The sequence below is a fragment of the Opisthocomus hoazin genome, chromosome 6 (genome assembly GCF_030867145.1).
Source record: "Opisthocomus hoazin isolate bOpiHoa1 chromosome 6, bOpiHoa1.hap1, whole genome shotgun sequence".
NCBI lineage: Eukaryota > Metazoa > Chordata > Aves > Opisthocomiformes > Opisthocomidae > Opisthocomus > Opisthocomus hoazin.
This window is the reverse complement of record NC_134419.1, coordinates 58,611,396-58,634,310: the sequence shown is the minus strand read 5'-3', so window position 1 is coordinate 58,634,310 and position 22,915 is coordinate 58,611,396. Positions and strand designations below refer to the sequence as shown.

The 22,915-nt window shown below is 45.4% G+C and overlaps 2 protein-coding genes across 10 annotated transcripts in view; both read left to right on the top strand.

Annotated features, from left to right (window-relative positions):
• The window catches only part of MARCHF8 (membrane associated ring-CH-type finger 8), a 118,563-nt gene extending 108,462 nt beyond the window's left edge, over nt 1-10,101 (top strand). For all 6 annotated transcript variants that reach the window (XM_075423309.1, XM_075423311.1, XM_075423304.1 and 3 more), the window contains 2 exons: nt 2,738-2,885; nt 5,391-10,101. In XM_075423309.1, coding sequence (XP_075279424.1) covers nt 2,738-2,885; nt 5,391-5,695 — 453 coding nt within the window. In that variant the 3' untranslated portion in view covers nt 5,696-10,101. The remainder of the gene's footprint in view (nt 1-2,737; nt 2,886-5,390) is intronic.
• Nucleotides 8,739-22,915, top strand: part of ALOX5 (arachidonate 5-lipoxygenase) — a 44,250-nt gene continuing 30,073 nt past the window's right edge. For 2 of the 4 annotated variants that reach the window (XM_075423300.1, XM_075423303.1), the window contains exon 1: nt 19,220-19,493. In XM_075423300.1, coding sequence (XP_075279415.1) covers nt 19,344-19,493 — 150 coding nt within the window. In that variant the 5' untranslated portion in view covers nt 19,220-19,343. Of the gene's footprint in view, nt 8,815-19,219; nt 19,494-22,915 lie in introns of those variants that run through there. The other 2 variants (XM_075423301.1, XM_075423302.1) reach the window with 2 other exon arrangements.

Below are 22,915 nucleotides of genomic sequence, written 5' to 3'. Positions count from 1 at the left end.
TCTTAACTACTTGTTTAACCCTAAACTAAACCTGCAACCCATTCAGGAGGCAGAACAATAGGAGAGTGCTGGCCTGAGCATCCCATGGGTACTCGAAATTCTCAGTAGCCGTTAGGACCATCCTGAAGGAGACAGGGGGGGGTGAAAGAGGGGGGGAAGGTATCCCCTGTGGTTTTCCCCACAGGGTGGGTTTGATTATTAACAAATTCTAAGACATAGGATCTGAGGTATGGAAATGACCGCAGTGCCACATGCAAATACAAGCCTAATCTCATGCACAGTGATGTTATCATGTCATAAGTCCATATCATACAGTACAGCAAAATCGTCATCCTGATCCTTTTCCCTGAGGTAATGAACATCACCACAGGGAACACATAAAGCAAGTTCAAATACCACAGCCATTTGATCAAAGACAGAAACATTTTTTACTGGCGACTATTTAACTAACACAATAAATGCGTATAACAATATTTAACAAAATCTAGGAAAATTGTTTCAACACACACTGCTCAGCCCTGCCATTACCCCCGCCCCACGCTTGGGCGCCAGATTTAATGTTATAGTTTGGCTGTGGCCGGCAACGAAAGGGCCACGCGGCCACCCCTCCCCCCGCCTCAGTACGGAGGAGAATGGAAAGAAACAGGCAGAAACTGGTGGGTCGGGATAAGGGCAGTTTAACAGAACAGCAAACAAAGGGGACAGTAATAACAACGGTACAGGTAAGGAGAAAACACAACACAAACCGCACAACACAGAGAGCTGCTCTCCACCGCTGTGCGGTCCCGATCCACGAGAGAGTTCCAGAGTTCCTGCCGCCCAGCTCCCCCCCCACCAGAACCCAGCATGATGGCACATGGTATAGAATACCCTGTTCTGTTTGGCCAGGTGGGATCAGCCCGCCCAGCTGTGTCCCCTCCTGGCTCCTGGTGAAAATTAACCCTGTCCTGGCCAAACCCAGGACAATAGTTTGCAGAATATCTCCTCTTTTGCCGTGCAGTCATAATCTCTTGAAGAGGTGAGGTGGTTTGGGCTGGTTTGCTGGCTGTGGAGCCAGCAGTTCACAGGAGATGCTGTCCAGTGGAGGAGCTCAAGCTGTGGAATATAAAAGAGAAATATAAATTAGTCAAAACACAAGTCCGTGTGGCTCTGTAAAGAGCATTCACAAATAGATTGTACGTGCTTACATTTTGACAAATAATTTATACTTTCTAGCAAAGTTAAACACCTTTGTTTAGGTGCAAAAGCAATTTTCTTTTTAAAACACAACATCCAAAGGGAATGTTTTGTCTAATCTTTTTCTAACAGTATTGAAAATATGTCTTTCTAGCATGACATGAGTCTAGCATGTCATTGCTGAAAGTCCTCAGTTCTTGTGCCATGATGAGATTTGGATGCCGAGAACAGGAGATGTGGCTTGGACTGGCCAAAGAGATTGTTTGTTGGCAAGACAGTGGGGGTCACAAAGTCTCCGTTTCAGGGTTCAACCATTCTTGTATTTGAAGCAGTGGAAATAATAATTCAGCATAATGGGTGATCTCAGTGATACCAGTCAGGACATCCTCGGTCTCTTCCACATTATTTCTCCTTCTCAAAGTCCTCTTTTTCTACAAATTATTCTAGGAGACATCAAATGCATCTCTCTAGAAGCTCATAGGCATGTATGAGAAGCTTATGTGCCCCAGCATATATTTTGTGACAGTGTGAGAAAAGCCCACCTTAACTCTCTGTTCCAAGCAGATACACTGAGAGATGTGTAACCCATACGCAAAAACTTTCATCATATGCATAGGGGAAATTGCCAAAAAATAATTTAAAAAAACAGCTTCCAGATGTCTCAGGTAAAAAAAATAAAAGCTAGTTTTGAACAATTCCTTGCGTATTAGAAGCATCTCTAATAATTGTGTAGTTTGTTTGTATCTTTCCTAAATGACAGGAGCTGGACTTTGTGGTTTCTGTTTGGGCTGTATAAACATTATTGATAGATGCATGTCTGGGGATTTAATTTGCTGCATCCTCTCGCTTGCAGAAGCTGTCATCCCAGTTCTACTGTACATTCTTAGGGCACATATATTTAAGTGCACTTGAAACACTGAAAATAAAATATGAGTGTCACTGCTGTAAGTAGTGTAAAATATATATGAAAATTGAATGAAACCCCCAGAGGTAGGAGGTGCGAACTAAACAGCCTTGAGCTGAGAGCGAAATAGCCTTGACTGTGCACCGAGGGACTCTAACAGAACTCAGCATGAGATGTCTTGCACGCACTGGTCAATTGGATCATGTACAACTTTTATTGCAGTGTTTTATTGAATACCTGCCTAAGCAAGGGTACCCTTTGCCCCTCATGATGCTCAGCGGTGACTGTGGGTACCCGCTGTTCAGTGGGGAACACAGGAAGGAGCAGCCTTGCTTGCACTGCACAAGGCCCTGTGTTAGGAGTTGTGCCTGCCTGGGTAAGCAGGGTGCGGTGACATTGTGCTGAGGCTCCAGCTCGGAGCTGAGCACTGAAGATACCCTCCCGTGCCAGGACCACTCCCATCACAGCAGGGTGAGCTGCCTGCTGTTGCAGACATGCTGTGGTCAGTGCAGTAATGCTGTCTGACTTTTAAAATCTGTGTTATGGAGAAACTGGTCTCCTGCCTGTTTTTTGTACTTATCAATGTTCTCTTTTTATACTCTCTAATAACTACAATAAACACCTAATCTCTTGCTCTGCTTCTGGGTTTCTTGTCAGTGGGAGAAGCTGCAGATGACAGCCAGCGAGAGGAGGAAGATCATGTGCTCTGTAACATTCCATATCATTGCCATCACCTGCGTTGTGTGGTCTCTCTATGTCCTGATAGACAGGACCGCTGAAGAGATTAAACAGGGACAGACTACCGGTATGTTAGTTGCTTATCTTCCCCACTTACTCTCTTGGAATAATTATTTGTCCTGAAGAGGTCTGCAGAGAGGATGCAGAGCATGAGTGTGCAGGTAACGTTTATGCTTAGTCAGCATTAGCCTGAGGTTGGATTGGTTTAAATGCACTGTTCTAAAATGCTTTAGTTAAATCAATGTAAATTAATCTGTGGGTGCTTTTGAAGTCTCTTTCAAGTCAACTTATTTTGGACTTCTGAAATGTATATATATGAGAGCTAATCCACCGTAGCTAGACACAAAATTGTACTGGCTTAGCTAACTTAGTTTTGAATTGGAACACTTACTGAACAGATAAGGATGTAAGCATTTGTTTGCTGCTATGCCTACTTTTTAACTAAGCAAAACCAGAACAGTTTTTAAAAAGAGAAGAAATAAGAGGAACCTAAATCCAAATCTTCACGCTAAATCAACAGGGTTTTCTTTCCATTCGGTCATCTGTGAGGTGGGTTAGCACAAGTTTTCTGTGAAAGTCGTGTTAAACTGGAGAAATTTTTTATGGGTGACTGTCCCTGAAGCAGAAGAAATTCAGGCTGATTCTTAGGACTCCACGCAACTGAGATGAGATACACTGCAATTCATGTAGTGGCTGCAGGGATGTCTTAACTGCTTGAATAGTAGGTGTTCTTTAGCATGCTAGCTGTAAACTTACCAGATTGAAAACTGTTTACCTGGGTGTGCTGGGCTGCAAATTTGCAGCTATCACAAAACTGTTTCTCAGGCAGCTCAGCTGTCCCTGAAGGTGGGGATAAAAGGGATGGGGTATCTGCTAAGGTGGGGACGCATTAGAAGGCAAGCTGTCCTTGCTCACAGAGCATTGCAGGCCAACTAGACATGCAGCTGGAAAATGTTTTGCTGGTGATTGGAAAGCATCATCTGGGGAGGCAGCTGAGCATCAATAAACCTGCAAATCCGCAAAGCTGTTGCAGCCTCTTTAGAGCAGAATCACACTTCAAACTGAACAGTTTTGCTGTCACTTTTCATTTTGGCTGTAGTTTGATTGTTCATTACTTCAGTCAAGAAGCTGCTTTGAATGAAATCTTTTCTGTTCCATCCAACCCCATCTATTCCACGTATGCTTAAAATTGTTGGCCTTTCAGTGTAAGGTTTCCATATGATAACGAAAAGCATATGCTTTCAAAGATTTATTGTCTCCAGGTTGTTTTAACCAAGAAATATATTAGCTGAATGTGAATAGGAGGATTAGTGTGAACAATTAGTAGTTGTTGCAGTGCTGCCTTGCTGGCTTCATTTGGTTTCTAAATCTGGGGAGTGCTGTAATGAACTGGGGAGGGTGGGGTGGGGTTGGTATACATTCACGTCTCCATAGGGGCAAGCATATGCTGTCACTGCCTACAGATGGCATCAGATAGCTCACCTGATGCCATAGGTTCAGGTATTAATTATGGGTGGGATTTCACCAGTATTCACATTGCAGTGCCCTTTGTATTTTTGGGACTAAAATATTTTCATTCCTTCCACATTACTATGTATTTCCAAAAGAACACTGACCTGTATCTTGGTAAAAACTTTGAATACTTGGGAGGCCATGATTTTATGCTCTGAGAAACCTGATGGTGGGTAACTCAGCATGGTTCCATATCCATCTGGTGATGCCACTTATCTTTAAAGAGGAGAGAAGCTGGGTGGAGAAAGGACCTATGTAAGCAGAAGCTGTGTAAAATGAACAGTCTCTCATTTAATAGTTGATAGAGATGTAACAAGATCCAATATCTAAAAGTTTAAGCTAGGCAAATTCAGGAAAAGTAATTGTGGTCATTTTTCATACAGAGGGCAAGCTTGCCAGAATGCTTCAGCATCTCCAGCACTTGCAGTTTTACGTCAGGAGAGACACTGTAGTTCAACTACAAGTTACTGGGTCTGATGCAGATAAAATTGTCTGGTCTGCATAATGAACATGTCAGACTAGATGGAAGCAATCATACCCTTTTGGGTTTAAAGACTGTGACTCCATGTACTGTGTAATCACAGAGTTCTTGGGTCACTGAGCTGAGTCTGCTGCTTTGAAGAGGAAACCCAGAGTTCTTGGGTCACTGAGCTGAGTCTGCTGCTTTGAAGAGGAAACCATGCCATAGAGTCCCTTTCATAATCTGATCCAATCTTCATTTAAAAACAGGTGTAAAAGGACCTAAGCTTATTCCTGGCTGTTGCCTTGACTCTGTCTGTGATTGTGCTGCACAAGGGCTCAGGCACAGAGGATCAATTGTTTTGTTTTTCCTCTGGTGGGTGAGAATAAGTGTGATATGTGAAGTAGAAGTCTGCATGTGTTTGACTTGAAGGGGAGTGGGGGTGAGGGGAAGGCCGAATAAAAATGGCAAAATAACAATAGTTTACATGGCCCAAACTCTGTGACAGTTTCCTTAAAGGATGTTTTTGAGAGATCCAATGTAGTCCAGCCAATACTGACCTGGTCCTTTTTCTTTCTTTTTTAATTTTCTCTCTTCCAGGGATTTTAGAGTGGCCATTTTGGACTAAGCTGGTGGTTGTGGCTATTGGTTTCACTGGAGGACTGCTGTTCATGTATGTACAGTGCAAAGTGTACATACAGCTGTGGAAGAGACTTAAAGCTTATAACCGAGTAATATATGTACAAAACTGTCCAGAAACTATCAAAAAGAACATTTTTGAAAAACCTGCACTAATGGAGCCAAACTTTGATAGTAAAGAAATGCTTGGGGTACACCGTTCAGACACAAACTCTTCACATTACACAGAGCCAGAAGACTCTGCTGCAGAAATCCTTCACGTCTGATTGCTGGGTGGAAGGGGTGTTTCTGTATTTCCTTGAAGATTTAAAATATCATTGTTTACTGCAAACTGCTCTACCTTTTTAAAAATTGGCTAACAGCTGAGGGCTGGTGGGTGAATTTTTTTACATTTATTTTTTGTTGGAATTTTTTTAAATCCCTTTGACATATCTGTCAATGTCGTCTCATTGTTGCATACCTCTCAACGTTTTGTGTCTTGTACTGGCTGATCAAAGAGCCACAGGATACGGGGTAGAATGAGCCTTGGGTTTGGTATCAAGCAAGCCGCTAGTGAACTGTCATCAACCTCATGGAGTCTATTACTTTAGAAGATAACTCTAAATGATTACGTATAGTGTATAGATACACGTAGAGTGGGGTTGGTTGGTTTGTTTGTCTGTTCTTTAAGCTAATGAAGGAGGATGTCCCAGACACTGAGGGAAATGAGAGCGCTAGAATCTAATCTACCACTAATACTGCCACTAACATTTTGTCTTAGGCAGCAGGTGTAAAATTTTGCTTTATGTATTGTGACGAAATTTACAAAGCATATAGCACTTTTAAAAATCTTTATTTTGTAATACGTATGTCAAATGAGCATGGAACTTGAAAGAATGTGTCATTTTCAAAACATTTCTTCATTCTTTACCCCGTCTATTCTTCTAGAGCGTAAACCTCTTGCCTTATGAAAAAAACAAATTAAAAAAATTCTAATCTGTGATTTCCAACACATGCCCACATTATCTTACTAAACATAACACTAAAAAATTCTGCCTTTTTGGGTTTCCTTTGAGGAATTTTTTTTCAAAGGATATTGCACTTGTGACTTGTGTGTGTGGAGTGGTGGATGTGTACAGTATTTGTTTTCAATGTGTAATGATTTCAGTGCTCAGTTTTGGGGATTGGTTTTGCTTTTTTTTAAACAGGCTAGACCATCAACATACCTGCCAGATATATACCTGACGTAACTTTCATTCCAAACTATTGGCAAAGGGTTTGTTACTATATTGGTAAATATGTGAACTGTTATGGAAAAAAAGATACTTGGTCAATACAGCTGAAATTGGTTTTCCTTCTTTAGTGCTGTGTCATGTGTGAATTACCCAAGAATTTGACATTGTCAGAGCAGATGCTGAGATCACAGTCTAGGAAGTAAATACTGCATTAACTGGATGAGTTTAAAAATACCTGCCTGGTTTTAGTCCTGCTGTGATGCATGGTGTGGTCAGAGAACAGTTTTGTCTATGCTTTTGAATTTGGGACTGGCTTTTTAATCAGTTAGCATTAATGATAAGAGCTTTAAAATCTGTTTGCAGGGCTTTAAACAGAGTTGCCCAAAGCCTGAGGTGTCTGCTGTTAATTTGCTTGACCAACCTGCTTCACTGAATCACTGTCTAGCTTCAGGCTCTCATTTAACCAAAGTGTCAATGTGACTGGAGCAGAAATGAAGCCCCATGAAAAGTCAGCACACGAGGCCTCCGCATCTGAAAGCTGACTTTTGCAATCTGAGCCCTATCTAAATCTCTGTAAAGTCAATGATAATCTTCTGGTTGTTCTTAGTAGGAGTTGCCTGGACTTCTCAGTTAGGTAAAAGCTTCCGTTTACGTTTTGCGATACTGAACTAAATCCCTGGCTCCAGTTCAGGTATTACTTAGTCTTTTTCAAGTACAACTTTCATTCGGCAAGTCCCTTTCAGAATATAAGTAGTTGCTTGAAGACTTCCCAAAGAATAACAGTAAGAGATTGGTGATTTTTTCCTTAAAATATAATATTAATTTATTTCTTAATTAATATTGTAAAATAAGGCAGAGAAAGGACTGTGGTAAGAGAACACACACCAGTGGTTTCTAAGAGCTGTTAGAGGAAATGCGTGTGTGTGCGTGCGTGCCTCTGCATGATCTCATACTTGAAGCTTACTGACTGCGATCTGCATGAACAACACGGTACCTTGTTCTTGAGATATTTTAAAATACCCAGACCTCTAGGCAGTCCTAGCAAAGCTGCATTGGCATGGGTGGCATGGGTTTGTGTACTGCGCTTGGTGTCAGGATGCGTCCCATGCTTACATGATACAGGCAGACAAACCCTGCACACCCTGCTAGTATCAGGGCAGCAGTCTTCATAGGCATGTATAGTTGTTGCCTATGCCTGCCATAATTTAAAGTGCAATTACTCGGGCCCTTTCCTGAACTCTGCTGTGGGGATCCTCTGCTATTATGAGAACCCAGATAACACAGTCTTGTTTTGTTTTCTGTTTTGTTCTGTGAAAAGATTTACTAGATAACTCAGGTGGGTTAAATATCAGGTCTTGCACACGTTCATCATGTTCTGAAACGCCCAAGTGCACGAGGCTTACATGTCTGCGAGATGCTCATGTTACAGATGCAAGATGCACACAATCAGCTGCTGACTGATGCTGTGCACGTTCTCATCTGATCTGTTGCCAGTGGGTGAAATGAAAATGGACAAGTTCTGGTAAGAAACGTGCTTGTTCTACAGCTCACACCTGAGAGGCACTGGTGTCTGACCAATGTTCTGACAAGTGTCAATATGGCGTACTGTCATGTGCTGGTCCTGTTTCAATCACTGTCATATGTGATTCTTTGTGAAATACTGTGGAATCTCATTTGGTGTTTTGAAAGCTCCATGTGGCACATGCCAGATAGTGTTCAGTGCATTCAGGATACTGAAGGGTTTTGCTGTGCTACTGTGTATCTTAACTTGGGAAGAAAAATCATCTCCAGCAAAATCATCTGGGGAAAAATATTTGTGGATGAAACTGTTTTAGCCAGTGTTGCGGCTAACTATTCCCTCTCCCAGCAGGACTTTTCTGAATGAAAGTTAAGGCCAATATTTAAAGTCTTTATACTGCTTAGCAATGCTCATACCAGGAAGGACCACAGAAGAGATCCGTCTGTCAAGGGTTTTCATTTATGCTGGTCACAGTTCTCATGCTGATTCTTGCTTGGTCTTAACAGTGGGCTTCTGGAGCTGAAGTTCTCTGCTGCTGCCTGGTGCCATCAAATGGTGTGAGAAGGCAGAATGGTGCTTTTCTCTTCCTTCTCCTCAAGGAGGTTCTGTTGACTTTTCAGCTTCCAGCTGTGAGGCACTGATGCTAGCTCAGGTGAGCTCCATCATTCCTATTAGTAAGGGGAACAACCACCCCTTGTCAGATCAGGCTTTCCAACACTTCCTTCTGGCAGCTTTTGAAAGGGCTGAAATAGAAGTCAGAATTTTTTTTAGTCCTTGTTCCTTGGCCACAGTTCATTTGGGTTACCTGGGACCTTTCTGAGACCAGAATTTAAGTAGGAGGGAATATAGGCTTAATACCATCTACCACGGCCCCTTCCCTAGATTGCCAGAGCCTTTGGTGGTATGTCCCATGCTGTAGACATCTGACTAGACTCCCATTCTAATAACTTTAATCCTGTCCAAAAAAACACCGGCTCTGCCAAGGAGATTTCCCTGCAATGTCGTATTTGGTCTATCTGCCAGGTCATGAACATGCATTATGTTAGAAATACAAGTGTGTGCTGCAGAAGGTTGATCCCCTGTAAGAGACCATGAGATGTTAAATTCCTACGAATTCTCAGGACTTTCAACTGTAACCCTGTATTTTGGGAGCATGGCTAGTGTTTAAAATTTTGCCCTGTATTCTGAAAAGATTGACAGACCTGGAGACAGCTTCCTCTGGTTGAATGTTACTGAGATTGTAACCTTCACTGAAGCAAAGCCATTGAGCCTGCAAGGGGTTAGAGAAGCGCTAGGCCTCTGTGCTGCTCCTGGGAAATCCTAGGAAGCAATAGTAACTCTCTGTCCAAGCCCACTTCTGCCCATCCTGTGTACTGATCAGGACATCAGTCCCACCTTTTAGCAGTGCTGTAAGGAAGGGGTATGCTTGGCGTGCCGCTTCTCAGAAAAATTTGCAAATGATGCATGGATATGGCTACGTATGGGAGCCAGATGCTTCTGCCCTGTGCTTGTCTGGGTCAGTATCTATTACAAAGTGAGACCTGGGTCCAAATTTCTCCTAAAGCTGAGGTGTGTTAACATACAGATTTGTGTTGTAGTCTGCTGTGGAGATTGTGGCCAGCAGTGAAAGGGAGGTTGGTGACTGTGGGTTGGGTCTCTCTCAAATATGGGCAAAACAGGGCAAATACAAAAGCAAGGATATTGCTGGCTGGATTTTCACAGCGTTATATTAGATATGCAAAGAAAAATTCTGAGTGGGACCTTTTATTTTGTCACTGTTCTTTAGTTTCAAGATATTGCAGTGTTTGTATGTTCCAATGAAGTACTGAAAGCACTTGTCTGTATAGAAGGTAACTGTTTAAAAATTGCAGCTGATCTTGTATTTAGGTAAAATGTTTGTAGATAGGTGATTGTATAACATTAAACAACTTTACACTGGCATGTGTTATATAGTTTATACAAGATACTTCACAGTTCTGCAGAATTTTTTACTTAGTAAATTTCTAGTAACTTAAATGTATAGTTTTGAATCTTTTCACGTATGTTTGTTCTCTCAGTATTACCACTTGCAGAATTATTTTTAGTTTCTTAAACTGTAGTTGGTTATTTGTGTGTGATACACAGGGTTATTGACTGCAGCAATAAAGTCTTTCTACAAAAAAAATCCAAAAGACGATAATACCATTACAATATCCATTTTGTTTGAAAAAGCGTTAGAGGCTTATGTGAGAGAAAAATCAAACTCTGCAGTAGTGAGATGATGATCAAAGTGAGTTACTTTCACTGGAGTAAACATGGAACTTGATGGCTCTTCAGTGTAGCAGGCCAAAACAGAGTAGCATTCCATAACAATTTGATGTTAAAATCACTTATAATGATAAAGGGATAGTTAACCATCAGAATAAGTGGGCGACTCCTTTGTTGCAGTGAGAAGATATGACTCTGCAGGTACTTTAGGCTCAGATGCAGCAATCATGGGGAGAAATTTCTGTCTTGTGCCATGCAGGAGGTGGGGAGAGAGGATTCCTGTGGGCCTTAAAAGCTGGAGCTTCTGGAATCAACACTGAGCGTTGCTATGAATGCTTCATATCTGAAGTCAGCATTCTCACACACGTTGGTTTCTGTGCAGAGGTGCAGAGCAGAAGCAGCTCATTATCATGATTGTCCTCTAAGGAGAAAGATAATTTTGTGTAAGCGTGGAGTGGTGGATGGCTGCATTTATCCTTCATTGCTGATGGCATGAGCATGCTTGCAGTGCTACATGTGGTTTTGTGCCAAGACCAAGTCTCCGAATGGGAGTTCTTCGGTGGTTTCTAGCACCAGTAGGTCAAGGAAAACAGCTGTCTGGGCTGCTGTGAGAAAGCTGGTAACAAAAGCATAAATGCCAAAGAGCAAATAAGATCTAGGAAGTTGTGTCTGTAACAGACACAAGGGGGTCAAAAAAGCTCTTTTAATTTGCATTTCTTTCAAAGGAGCGATTAGTTTTGAATTTTCTTTTAGGTAAGAAAGGAGAGGGAATCTTTATACTGCAACCCTAGAGAGGTGTCTCCCGTGCAAAAACAAAAGGCTCTGTCCTGTATTCCTTAGTGAAGCAAGTCTGATTGTAGTAAGCAGGGCTACTTACATAAAGTTTGCAAACCCACCAGCAAGGCCTCTGTACAAAAATACCCTGCTGGAGAGATGGTAAGGTAATTTCCACGGCCTGCTGTTTAACTGACACTCTCTTGGATGAAAAGCTGATAAATGGTTTAAGGAACAGAGCCTGCAGAACCACCTGGCTGCTAGTTAAAAAGTGCTCCTCATCTTGGGTTCAGGCACCTCGAGTTATTATAAAATAGCTTCTCTCATAAACCTCATTTTTATCTGACACATGGTCTGTGTCCATCTCCGAGGCAAAGCAGAGTAGTGGGTCAGGGACACATGGCACATCTATGACTCCAGGAACAGGATTTTTCAGCTGGTCCACAGGAGCTGGAGCTGTTTGGTGAGTAGTTACTGGTATCTGGCTCACAGGACCAGGATGACTTGCCTGTCAGAGCAGGACAGAGGCATGTTGTGGGGAGGTGGGAGGGCAGCAACAAGGGTTGGTAAGATCCACCTGAGTGCCCTCTGAAGGCTGTGGAGGTGTCAAATGGTGTAACTCCAGCTGCTGACTCTTGAAACCAAGCCCCAGGAGTCTCAAGAGCCAGACTAGTGCCTGCATTGCTGCTCAGCCCATCCTGCAGGGACTGTACATCCTCCTCCAATCCCCCTCTTCCCAAGGCCAGCCTATGGACCACTTTGCTGTCATGCACCTCCTCCATTTCAGATTTCCTTGTCCTCAGGCTCTCCATCCATATCATGGTGTGTTTTCCCCTTTCCATTCACTACTTGTGCAATCCAAATTTCCTTCCTCTTCCCCCTTCCTCTTTCACCACTATCATTATTTCTCACTCAGCTTGCCTCTGGGCAAGGTTGGGCAGAGGGGGCTGTGCTAGGGGAACGAAATTGCAAGCAGCATGTGATTCATAGGCATGACCGTGAAAGTACTCAGGAGTGATACTGTGCAAATAAAAGCTCAGTGTGCACCTGCCATCCCAGTTTTTCCTGTAAATCCTCTAGGCTCCAGTCTCTGACATGTAGGACGCTCTCTGTCAATTTGGGATTGTATTGTGTTACCACATACAGTCAGAAGAGGATGCTTTTTCACAGTGTTAGGATGGATGGATGACGTCAGAAAATCAGGTAATTATCTGAATGATAGTTCAGAAGATGGGATTTTTTAAAAAAATCAACAATCATTACAGCCCTGGGTAAAGGAAACAGGGAGCAAGTTCCATTGGTAACACAGGGTAAAATAAGTGGAAATGTAATATTGCTCAGACAGGATCAAGTGATGGCAAACTTTAAGAACACTCTTTTAAAGTGTATTCTAGGGAAAAGGCAAGATTGGTGGCAGAGTAACTGAAAGCAGATAACAGCGAAGAGACCTTGCTTGAGAGTGTTAAGAAGCGGAATGAAGTTGTCTCAAAGGCTTTAACATCAGAGGTGGGTTTGAAATAACTGAATAAAACACCAGAAGGCTGCACAGAGCAGAGCATGGGGACATCACCACTCAGGGTGTGCTTGTTAAGTCTTCAAGCTTCAAGGAATCAGACTTGCAATTTCTAACATTTTAAGACTTCACTAAAATTAACTTCCCAGTCTTTTTTTTCTGGGAGCCCCTTGCTGTACTGGCTTGCTCTGATACTGTCTGTCTCAACGGCCACCTGCAAACAAGGCAGGCCGAACAGGCTTAGGAGAATTCATCACTGTTAGAGCCACTGGGTCTGGTGCTGGGGACTGCAGGTGCTTTTTATGAAGGGAAACAGTTATCCTTGTGGTTGGGAGAGAACAGGAAATGTGTCAGACTGATGACTTGATGCTAATCAAAAAAGCACAGCTATCTTAGGGGAGTGTATGTGGTACTTCATATCTGCTTTACCCCTGAGCACCCCAAATTAACTCTTGAAGTACTGTTGTTCCCTACCTGTGGTTAAACTGAGGTATCTCTAGAGTCTCAAGAAACAATATGTTTTTTTCCCTGTTTTTATGCTATTTTTCACACTGGTAAAAGAGGTAACATTCCACTCCAGTTGCAACAGCATCCCCATCTTTTCCTGTGCAGTTTTGCAGCCCCTGCCATGCCCTGCTCCCCTACGGCTGCCCCCACCCGGTGCCCACCTATGCCCTTAAACCCTTGGGTTGTTCCCTGTTGGGCTGGGGGCAGGGAAAGGCTCAGGGGGCCAGGCCAGGCCAGCCCAGTCTGGGGGGCTGCTGCCCAGTGCCGCAACAGGCAGTGCCCCCACTTTTCACATTTCCCATTTCCGAATGCTTTCCATAAGATCGAGAGCCCATGCTGCATGAACAAGCTTTCCAGGCACATGCAGTGCATCTCATTCCCCAGGCGATTACAAACCCTGGTCGCTCCCAGGCACAGGCGTAGTGGGGATTTTGATCTATCCGAGGTCCAGAGGGAACTAAGAGTTCTTGGCTCTGTCCCTTGCTGGCCAAAAGTCCTCAGGATCAGACATGGCAGTGGTGTGTGTGAGCGCTTGGCCTGCATGCAGGCTGCAGTTCTCTGTTCCTAGAGCAGCGGAGCAGGCTGGCGCCTTGGCTGGAGAACCCCTGATCCCAGAGTGTCTCTCTTAGGCTGCACCTCCCTTGGCCTCCAAGCCCTCTACTGTCTTAGCAAACGGCTTGATCGTCTGCTTTAGAATGCAACTGCTGGAAGAGCAGGCAGAGGTGATGAGGATGACTGTGTGCCTTAAGGGAGTTCGTGGTTTCAGAAAGGAAGCTGGAGACCTGGGGTCAGGGTCTTTCTCAGCCTGAGTGACTCAAACCTCTATCTCCACCCCTGGGAGATGTGCCACATGCAGGATACAGCACGACTTTCCCTTTGCAGCTTAGCCACAGTGCCAAGAGGAATTCAGGGTGATCTGGGGGAGCAGGAGAAAGCTTGCAGTGCAAGTCTGTGTCTGATCTCATAGCCTAGTCTTCAGGACACATACATTGGATCCAGCTATGGCATCCAACTGCTATTTCCAAAAGTGGTTTTCTTCTTTGACATGAAGCAGCCACCAGATACAACACAGAAGAGAATTGTGCTGATATCTCACACAGTGTGGGTCTCCTCAGGAGTGAAATAATGTAGTCTGAAAAAATCACAGAATCGTAGGGGTTGGAAGGGACCTCTGTGGATCATCTAGTCCAACCCCCCTGCCAAAGAAGGGCCACCTACAGCAGGCTGCACAGGACCTTGTCCAGGTGAGTTTTGAATATCTCCACAGGAGGAGACTCCACAGCCTCTCAGGGCAACCTGTTCCAGTGCTCCGTCACTCTCAGAGGAAAGAAGTTCTTCCTTGTATTCAGATGGAACTTCCTGTGCTTCAGTTTGTGCCCATTGCCCCTTGTCCTGTCGCTGGGCACCACTGAAAAGAGTCTGGCCCCATCCTCCTGACACCCACCCTTCAGATATTTATAAGCATTTATAAGGTCCCCTCTCAGCCTTCTCTTCTTCAGGGTGAACAAGCCCAGCTCCCTCAGCCTTTCCTCACAGGACAGATGCTCCAGTCCCCTAACCATCCTCGTAGCCCTCCTCTGGACTCTCTCCAGTAGTTCCTCATCTTTCTTGAACTGGGGAGCCCAGAACTGCATGCAGTACTCCAGATGGGGCCTCCCTAGGGCAGAGTAGAGGGGGAGGAGAACCTCCCTCGACCTGCTGGCCACACTCTCCTTAATGCATCCCAGGATCCCATTGTCCTTCTTGGCAACCAGGGCTCACTGCTGGCACATGGTCAACCTGTTGTCCACCAGGACACCCAGGTCCCTCTCCACAGAGCTGCTCTCCAGCAGGTCCGCCCCAAGCCTGTACTGGTGCATGGGGTTGTTCCTCCCCAGGTGCAGGACCCTGCACTTGCCCTTGTTGAACCTCATCAGGTTCCTCTGTGCCCAACTCTCCAGCCTGTCCAGGTCTCGCTGAATGGCAGCACAGCCTTCTGGTGTATCAGCCACTCCTCCTGGTTTTGTATTGTCAGCAAGCTTGCTGAGGGTACACTCTGTCCATTCATCCAGGTCGTTGATGAAGAAATTGAACAAGACTGGACCGAGTACTGTCCCCTGGGGAACCCCACTCATTATCGGCCTCCATCTAGACTCTGTGCCAGTGGTCACAACCCTCTGAGCTCTGCCATTCAGCCAGTTCTCAATCTGCCTCCCTGACCACTCATCTACCCCACACTTCCTGAGCTTCCCTAGGAGGATGTTATGGGAGACAGTGTCAAAAGCCTTGCTGAAGTGAAGGTAGACACTGCTCTCCCCTCACCTACCCAGCCAGTCATGCCATCGTAGAAAGCCATCAGACTGATCGAGCATTATTTCCCCTTGGTGAATCCATGTTGACTACTCCTGAGAACCTTCTTTTCCTCCACTTGTTTAATGGTGACATCCAGAATGAGCTGTTCCATCATCTTTCCTGGGATGGAGGTGAGGCTGATCGGCCTGTAGTTCCCTGGATCCTCCTTCTTGCCCTTTTTGAAGACTGTAATGACACTGGCTTTCCTCCAGTCCTCGGGCACCTCTCCTGTCCTGCAGGACCTTTCAAAGATGGTGGAGAGTGGCTCAGCAATGACATCTGCCAGCCCCCTCAGCACTCGTGGGTGCATTCCATCGGGGCCCATGGATTTGTGGGCATCCAGATTGCTTAAGTGATCTCTCTCACAATCCTCCTTGACCAAGGGAAGGTCTTCCTTTTGCCAGGCTTCTTCTCTTACCTCCCTTACCTTCTTCTCAGGGCCTGAGATTCCTGAGGGCTGGCCTTAGCATTGAAGACTGAAGCAAAGAAGGCATTCAGTAGCTCTGCCTTCTCTGCATCCTCCGTCACCATGACACCCGCCTCATTCAGCAGTGGCCCCACATTTTCCCTACTCATCCATTTGTTGCTGATGTAGTTGAAGAAGCCCTTCTTGTTGTCTTTTACATCTCTTGTCAGATTTAATTCCAGGTGGGCCTTAGCCTTACTCGTTCCTTCCCTTCATGCTCTGACAATGTTCCTGTATTCCTCCCACATGCCTATCCCTCTTTCCACGTTCCATAGACCTTTCTCTTCTGTCTGAGTTCCTCTAGAAGCTCCTCACTCATCCGTGCAGGTCTCCTGCCTCCTTTGCTAGATTTCTTGCTCCAGGGGATGCACCAATCCTGAGCACGGAGGTTTTGTTTTTTATGTATCCTTCCATTTTGTTTGGCAGGATTTTGATGAAACATTTGACATTCTACCAACAGTACATATTATCAAAAAGTCATTGAAGGTGATAAAAGTTAGAGGTGCTAAAAGAACAGACTAAAAGGAGGCATAGCTGTGAAGGGGCTGGAGAGAGATAACAAATGCGTTCCTACAAATTTCATGTGCAGCACTGAGCTTATCTAGTGTTTTCTTTAATGAGTTGACAAGAGAAGTTGTTACACTGTAGCAAGACTCCCCAGTCACACCTCTGGACAGCAGAGACTGGAAAGGTCTGAAAACAGAACTGACGACCCAGGGGAACTGGATGGTTGAATCAAATACCACTTTGCTCCATATTTGCAGCAAAAACGACGAAGGCGCCCAGAAGGTGGCCTTGTGTCTGACAAAAGCTGTTTCTGAAGCACTTGACATGTTAAAAGGGTTTCAGATACATCTTTCAACGAAGGCTATGAACTTAGAAACTATAACATAAGGCTATGAATTTAGAAACTTTCAGGCTGACAGCACTCATGCAAAAATGAAACTAATGTCTGATTTCTTTGAAATCTTATGTGAGGGAAGGATGGAACCAGGGAAGTACTTACAAGTTTGTAGTGCACTTTTATGGGCTAACATTGCCCATGGGAGGGATCACAGTGCAGCAGGAAGGATCCCTTGCTGGTTAAATCGCATGAGAAACAAACAGATCTCTGCAGCTGCCTCAGCTGTGCCATGTGACAGCTGGCAATCTCACACTTCTGGGTGTTATTTAAAAAGTAGCCACAGACTAGAAATTGTGCTGAGCAATTCAGTAGAGCCAAGGCAGGCACAGTGGATTTTTATATGCGTATATGTAAATGCATACCCTGAACGTGGGAGAGCCTCGAAGTCTGAGTCACAATATAGCAAATGGTTGAGTTTCTACTTGTGCAGAAAAGATGTAGATCTTCCCTGACTTGTGTAGGTGACTGCAGCCCAGTGTGACCACACTTCTGTGAAAGAAGAACAGGAACATTTCCAGGGCGTTGCAGGCTGTCCCTGTGGCTGTGTGGCCACCACTGGCCACAGTGCGTGTGACAGGCCACAACGTATCTTAGTTAGCTGCAATTTTAGAAGCTGAAGCAGAGACTCCATAAGCATATGTTGCAGTGTTACTCAGCAGTCTAAGATGCAGCAGCCATGCTGGAGCGAGGCACAAGGCACTTTGCAACTGGGCTGCCAGAACAGAAGCAGGCAGAGCCAGCAGTAGCTTCCCACTGTTGACTTTAACTTCTGTCTTGCTCTGCATTTGGAGGTTGGTGGCTCATAATGCCCATCCAGCTTAACATATGAGGAGACAATGTGTAGCGAGTGCCTCAGACTGGAAGTGTTACTGAAGTCTGACTGAATTAGTTAATATATGAGATCATAAGAGATCATGTGAGCACAGCACCTGAGGTGCAAGTGTACCACTAATAAAGCACTTCTGAGGTGGTTTTAATTTAGCGTGTTCTGTGTACCTGTCATTAGAAATTCAGAAGAGCGCAGAGACCAGCTAGGCGCACTGCCCAGCAGTGAGGAAGTGAGAAGCTTGGTCTGACCACAGAGCAATGGTGGAAGGACACTGGGACCTGCAAAAGCCCCAGCCTGGCTACTTTCAGCACAGTATGGTGCAGCTGCTGCTGGCAGCAGCAGCATGGAGGAAGATCATGGGTGAGGTAGCAGGGGTGACAGCGTGTGGTATTTGATTGCCTGATGAAAATGCAGACTAGCACTAGCAGTCTTGGTGCCTAAGTCCCAAGTGTGCAGTGTCACTGCTATGGGGTTATTTTCTCTAGGGTTGGTTGGACTGTGGAAGCAGCACAGACAGCACTTTTGCTGTCTTAATGATGGCATCTTAATGATAGCAGGCATTTGGTGCTTGTTATGCTCAGGGTGGGGACTGTGAAATTGTGGGATTTTTTTAGAGCACTTTGTGGAAATGGGGGAGTGGTTGTGTATGTACAGTTCTGATGGGTAGATATGCTGTCAGTTACTGTTACACACAGTTATGCAAAAGGGTTTGAGAAGCTTAGAGGAACGCAGGGAAAAAAGCCTACCAGCGATATTGCATATAGGGGTCTAGACTTGAGAAAAGGATGAGTTGTACATGGATTTGCAGATTTGGTGTATATAATGAGGGTGCCCTATGGTGTAAGCATAGAGTGACTAACACTGGATGATAAAGAGAATGGGATAATGCAGCGTACATGTGGGCACAGATAGTGGTAGTACATTGAGTCTGTGCAGCACACATGTAAGCTCTGGGTACAGAAGAGTGTGTATGCCTGCAAACTAGGGTGATTACAGAGCCGTTGGAGGGTGCGTGGCCGAAACCCTGTAAGTGTAGAGGTGGTGAGGCACATCGAGCTGTGCAGGCTGCGCACAGCCTGTGCCTGGCAGGAGCAGGACTGCGCCGCAGAGCAGCGAGCTCTATGCTGAGAGCTCTGAGCGCTGTGTTGGGTTGTGCAACAGCAGTGGAAGAGTATCAAAAGTGCTGTGTGCAGGGTGGTGTCAAGCGTGGTGGCGTGGAGCTGGTGCAGAACTGGGGGGCAGGCGCACCGTGAGGGCTGTGTGCAGGATGCGGGGCCGGGACTCAGTGCAGGGTGCGGGGCAGCTGTGCTGGGATGTTAGGGGCGCAGTGCAGAGTTGCGGGGTAGCCGTCCCGGGACGCAGCACGGCGCGGGGTCGCTGTTTCGGGACCGGCTGCCTAACGGTGTCGGGGTGGGCTGGGCTGCTGGGGGGGTGTGCCGGGCTCCGGGGGAGGGCCGGGCAGGGCCGAGCTGCGCCGTGCGGTGGCGGAGCAGGAGGAGGAGGAGGCGGCGGCGGCTCTGGGCAGGGTCCGGGCTAGGAGAGGAGTGCGGCTCAGCAGCAGTGGGTCGTTTCGGTGCGGCTGCGCAGAGCCGAGCCGCGCCGTTGAGACCATGCCGTCCTACACGGTCACGGTGGCCACGGGCAGCCAGTGGTTCGCGGGCACTGACGACTACGTGTACCTGAGCCTGGAGGGCACGGCGGGCTGCAGCGAGAGGCACCTCCTAGACAAACCCTTCTACAACGACTTCGAGCGCGGCGCGGTGAGTCCAGCCGGGTGGGGGGGTCCCTCCTCCCGGCCGACCGGGGGGCTGCACCGCGTACGGGCCCGCAGAGCCGAGGGTGGTGGAGCATCCGCGGCGCCTCACCCTCTCCCTGGCCCGGCGCCCCGAGGGACGGCGGCAGAGCCGTGTTTTCCTTTTTTAGTTCTCCTCTCCGTGTGCCGGTGCTCTGGAGTGGGACACCGGGACCCAGGTGCCCGCTGCCATCCCCGGCCGCCCATCATTCAGATCCCTGGCCTAGGGGCTGGTCATGGCTGCAGTCGGTCGTCAAGAGTGGTGGGGCCCTTTGGTTTTGGCTTACAATAGGCTTTCAGATTTCCTCCTATTTTCCTTACAGATACTAAAAAATAATTGTGTGCTACCTGCAGATAGGTGGAGTTTAGGGCCAGTATTTACTAGTAGTCAGAGCCTTGATATCTCCAAGGAATTAAACAAAGAGGTAAGAGGTTGCAGTGGGAATTATGATGCCTGCCAAGGGAAATGTGTAGGGCAACTTCAGAGGAAGTTCGAAAAAAGTATGAACACGCAAGTGTGAGGATGAGGTTGGGACCAGGCTGTCAGCTATGCTATTCTGTTTAACCTGGATTTGTGCCATGGGTTGTGCTCTGTCCTCTCTGTGGTCTTATCACGGTATCCAGGCTATCCATCTGTAATCGCTTATGCTCTGAGCACTGTTTTAGAATGGCATTTATTTATTTGCTTATTGTCTGTGGAAATAGTAGACTCAGGTATTTCCCCCCCCCCCCCAAAAAAAAAAAAAAAGTGTATTTTGTTTGGAAACCTAACTCACAGTTTACAAAAGGTCTGATGAGATTTAAGCAACTTTGAAAATTTTAACAGAAGTCCTCATAAGTCACTTTGGAAATGAGACCTACCACTGCATATACAAGTGAGATTTCACTGTCACGCTGCTGCTTTGCCTGTAGGTGTGTTGCTTTAATCATGGGATTCACAGCCTAAGTTAGGTATCCTGTCTCTTCTGTGTTAGACATCTCAGATATGGTTAACGGAAGTCAGCGTTTTGACTAAGTGTTGATAGCATGTGTAGATGTGGTCCACAGATGTTTATAGGTTGTGTTCTGAGGAGGTGCTCCAGCAAGTTCAGGCATGGGGCCTTACTGCTGTTGAAGTTACTTTCGTTCATGATGACTAAATGTTCATTAGCTTAGAACCTTGTTACCTGAACCTCCCAAATGGACATCCAGTCATTCTTTCTCTCTTCTCCAGTGAACAGTCACTGGTGGTAAGCAAAGCCTAACAACATTAGGAAGAGAGGTTGAAGAAGATCTCAGACTTAGAGTTCTCTCTCTCTCGAGGGGTGAGCTGTTCCTCGCTGAGGAGATAAACATCAGGGTCTCCAGCAACCAGGCAGCTTGCTCTTATCCCTGGGCTACAAAAGAGGGTTTCACTTTCTTTGAGGAGTGGCTGTGATGGAGGAGCTGGCAGTGGTCTGAACATCCAATTGGACTGGATCCTTTCACAGGTAGAAGATGCCATGATGTGGGTATTAGATATATGCTCAGCAGCAACTCTTGTACTGCTGCAGGACCAGGTCCAGCAGGAGCAGAGCTATCTGCAAGCACCGGACCCCACTGGGTGAGGAAGAAATGAACGAAGTTTGTGGATGTTAGTAGCACTACAGCAGAGGATGTCTGCACCTAAAAAGAGTACTTCATTCTCCTCAGGAATGTAGCTTTTAGGCATGTTTGAAAGTCTTCACCTAAGTCCTAACATTTTATATAAAATGCATTGTTAGCTAAGTTAAGTTTTCTGAGAGAGAGACTGTCTCTTTTTTTGTGAAACTGGTTTCCAAGTGTGAAGGTTCTTGACTAAATCCAGATGACAACTTTATCTCCTATCCAAATTAATTATTTCTGTTCATTGTTGTGTGTTTGACACTTCCAGTATGCAGTCATTTTTTTCAGCGTGTATTTATTGTGGAGAATGAGAACAACTCTGTGTTCCGTAAAGAGTCTGGCTCGTTGAACGCTTGCAGTACAATGTGCTAAGTTTTGTTGTTGAGGAGGTTCTCTTGGAGAGTGCAGTGCATTTCTCCAGGGACCTGTTCAGGTGACATTGTGTCCAAAACACTGTGAGTCTTACCATGCTGTGCAGAGAAAGAAGGAGAGAAAAGAAAAATACCAATACAGAATGAAAAAAATAAAACTGAAGCAGGCCAACAGACTTCCAGGTTAGTTGGTTTGTAGAATGTAGCAACTGGTTTCACGGTTCTGCCTTTAGTGTTTCTTTCAATAGCATCCCTATAATTTTATTTTTCAGCAAAGCAATTCAATTGTGAACACACTTGCAAAAAGTGCACTTTTTCAATGGATGACCAGAGTTTTACAGTATTATCTTATAAGGTTTTGTCTGCTTTCCAGTTTATTTTCTAGATGTTGGGCCAGGCTCAGTAGTTCCATTATCCTGATAATGGCTTCTTTTGAATTAATGCAAATTGTGCATGTTACTAGATATGATGAAGGAGGGCTCAGGGCAGGTCTGAGCAGGACATTTGCATGCCAAATGTTGATTGAGGGAAGGGGACATGTAAAAACCCAAAGGGATTTACACAGTGGTAGCTCAGTTGTGGGTTTTGTCTGACTTACTCCAAGTACTGGACACAGGCAATTTAGAAAGCCACAGCTGCTTTTCTTTACTCAGTGTCTTTTGAGTAAGTTCCTGTTGGTGCAGAATGATTTCAAAGCAAGTGTTATGGTGTCGCTCAGTTCTCTGTTTTCTTCCTGTTACCCCTTCATCTGCCTTTTGCTGTTACTGAAAGACACACGCTCACCGATATTTTCAGAAGGGAAATACAGTACTTTCCACTTAAGGGCTTTGTGATTATAGAAAGAGGGGTTGTCTCCGTCATCCTTTTTGCAGTATTAGGCTACTCAGTCAGAGTGTCTCCTCAAAAAGAGCTTAGGTTTTGCATGAGATTCAGTTACTTGGAAGGATGCTACAGGAGTTTGGACAGTCCGACAGCCTTCATTAATTCTGTTCTTTCACTCTGAAATTAATTGTAGCATCTCTGGCTTACTGTGGAGTCATCAGGGATGCCATGTGTTTACTGGGAGACCTCATGTGACAAATGCAATAGAAACCTTGAGCAGCTGACTGTCAGTTCTTGCCTGGACCTTGTACCTACTTTGTAACCGATATACCTTTATTGCATTAGCAAAATTGTAATCTCAGGTGAGCTCATGATGTCACTGGCTTTGAGGCAGCAAAAGCTGGGTGAGACATCAGAAGACAGCCCTCACTTTCAGAAGTGCCACTGAAATGGGAACTGTGATGGTCATAAAACAGTTAAAACCTTCAGGAACATTTAGGCTAATTGAATGTCCTTTTTGCAGTACATCGACAGTGACTTGTGTAACTATTTTAAGGCTCTTTTAATATTAGCA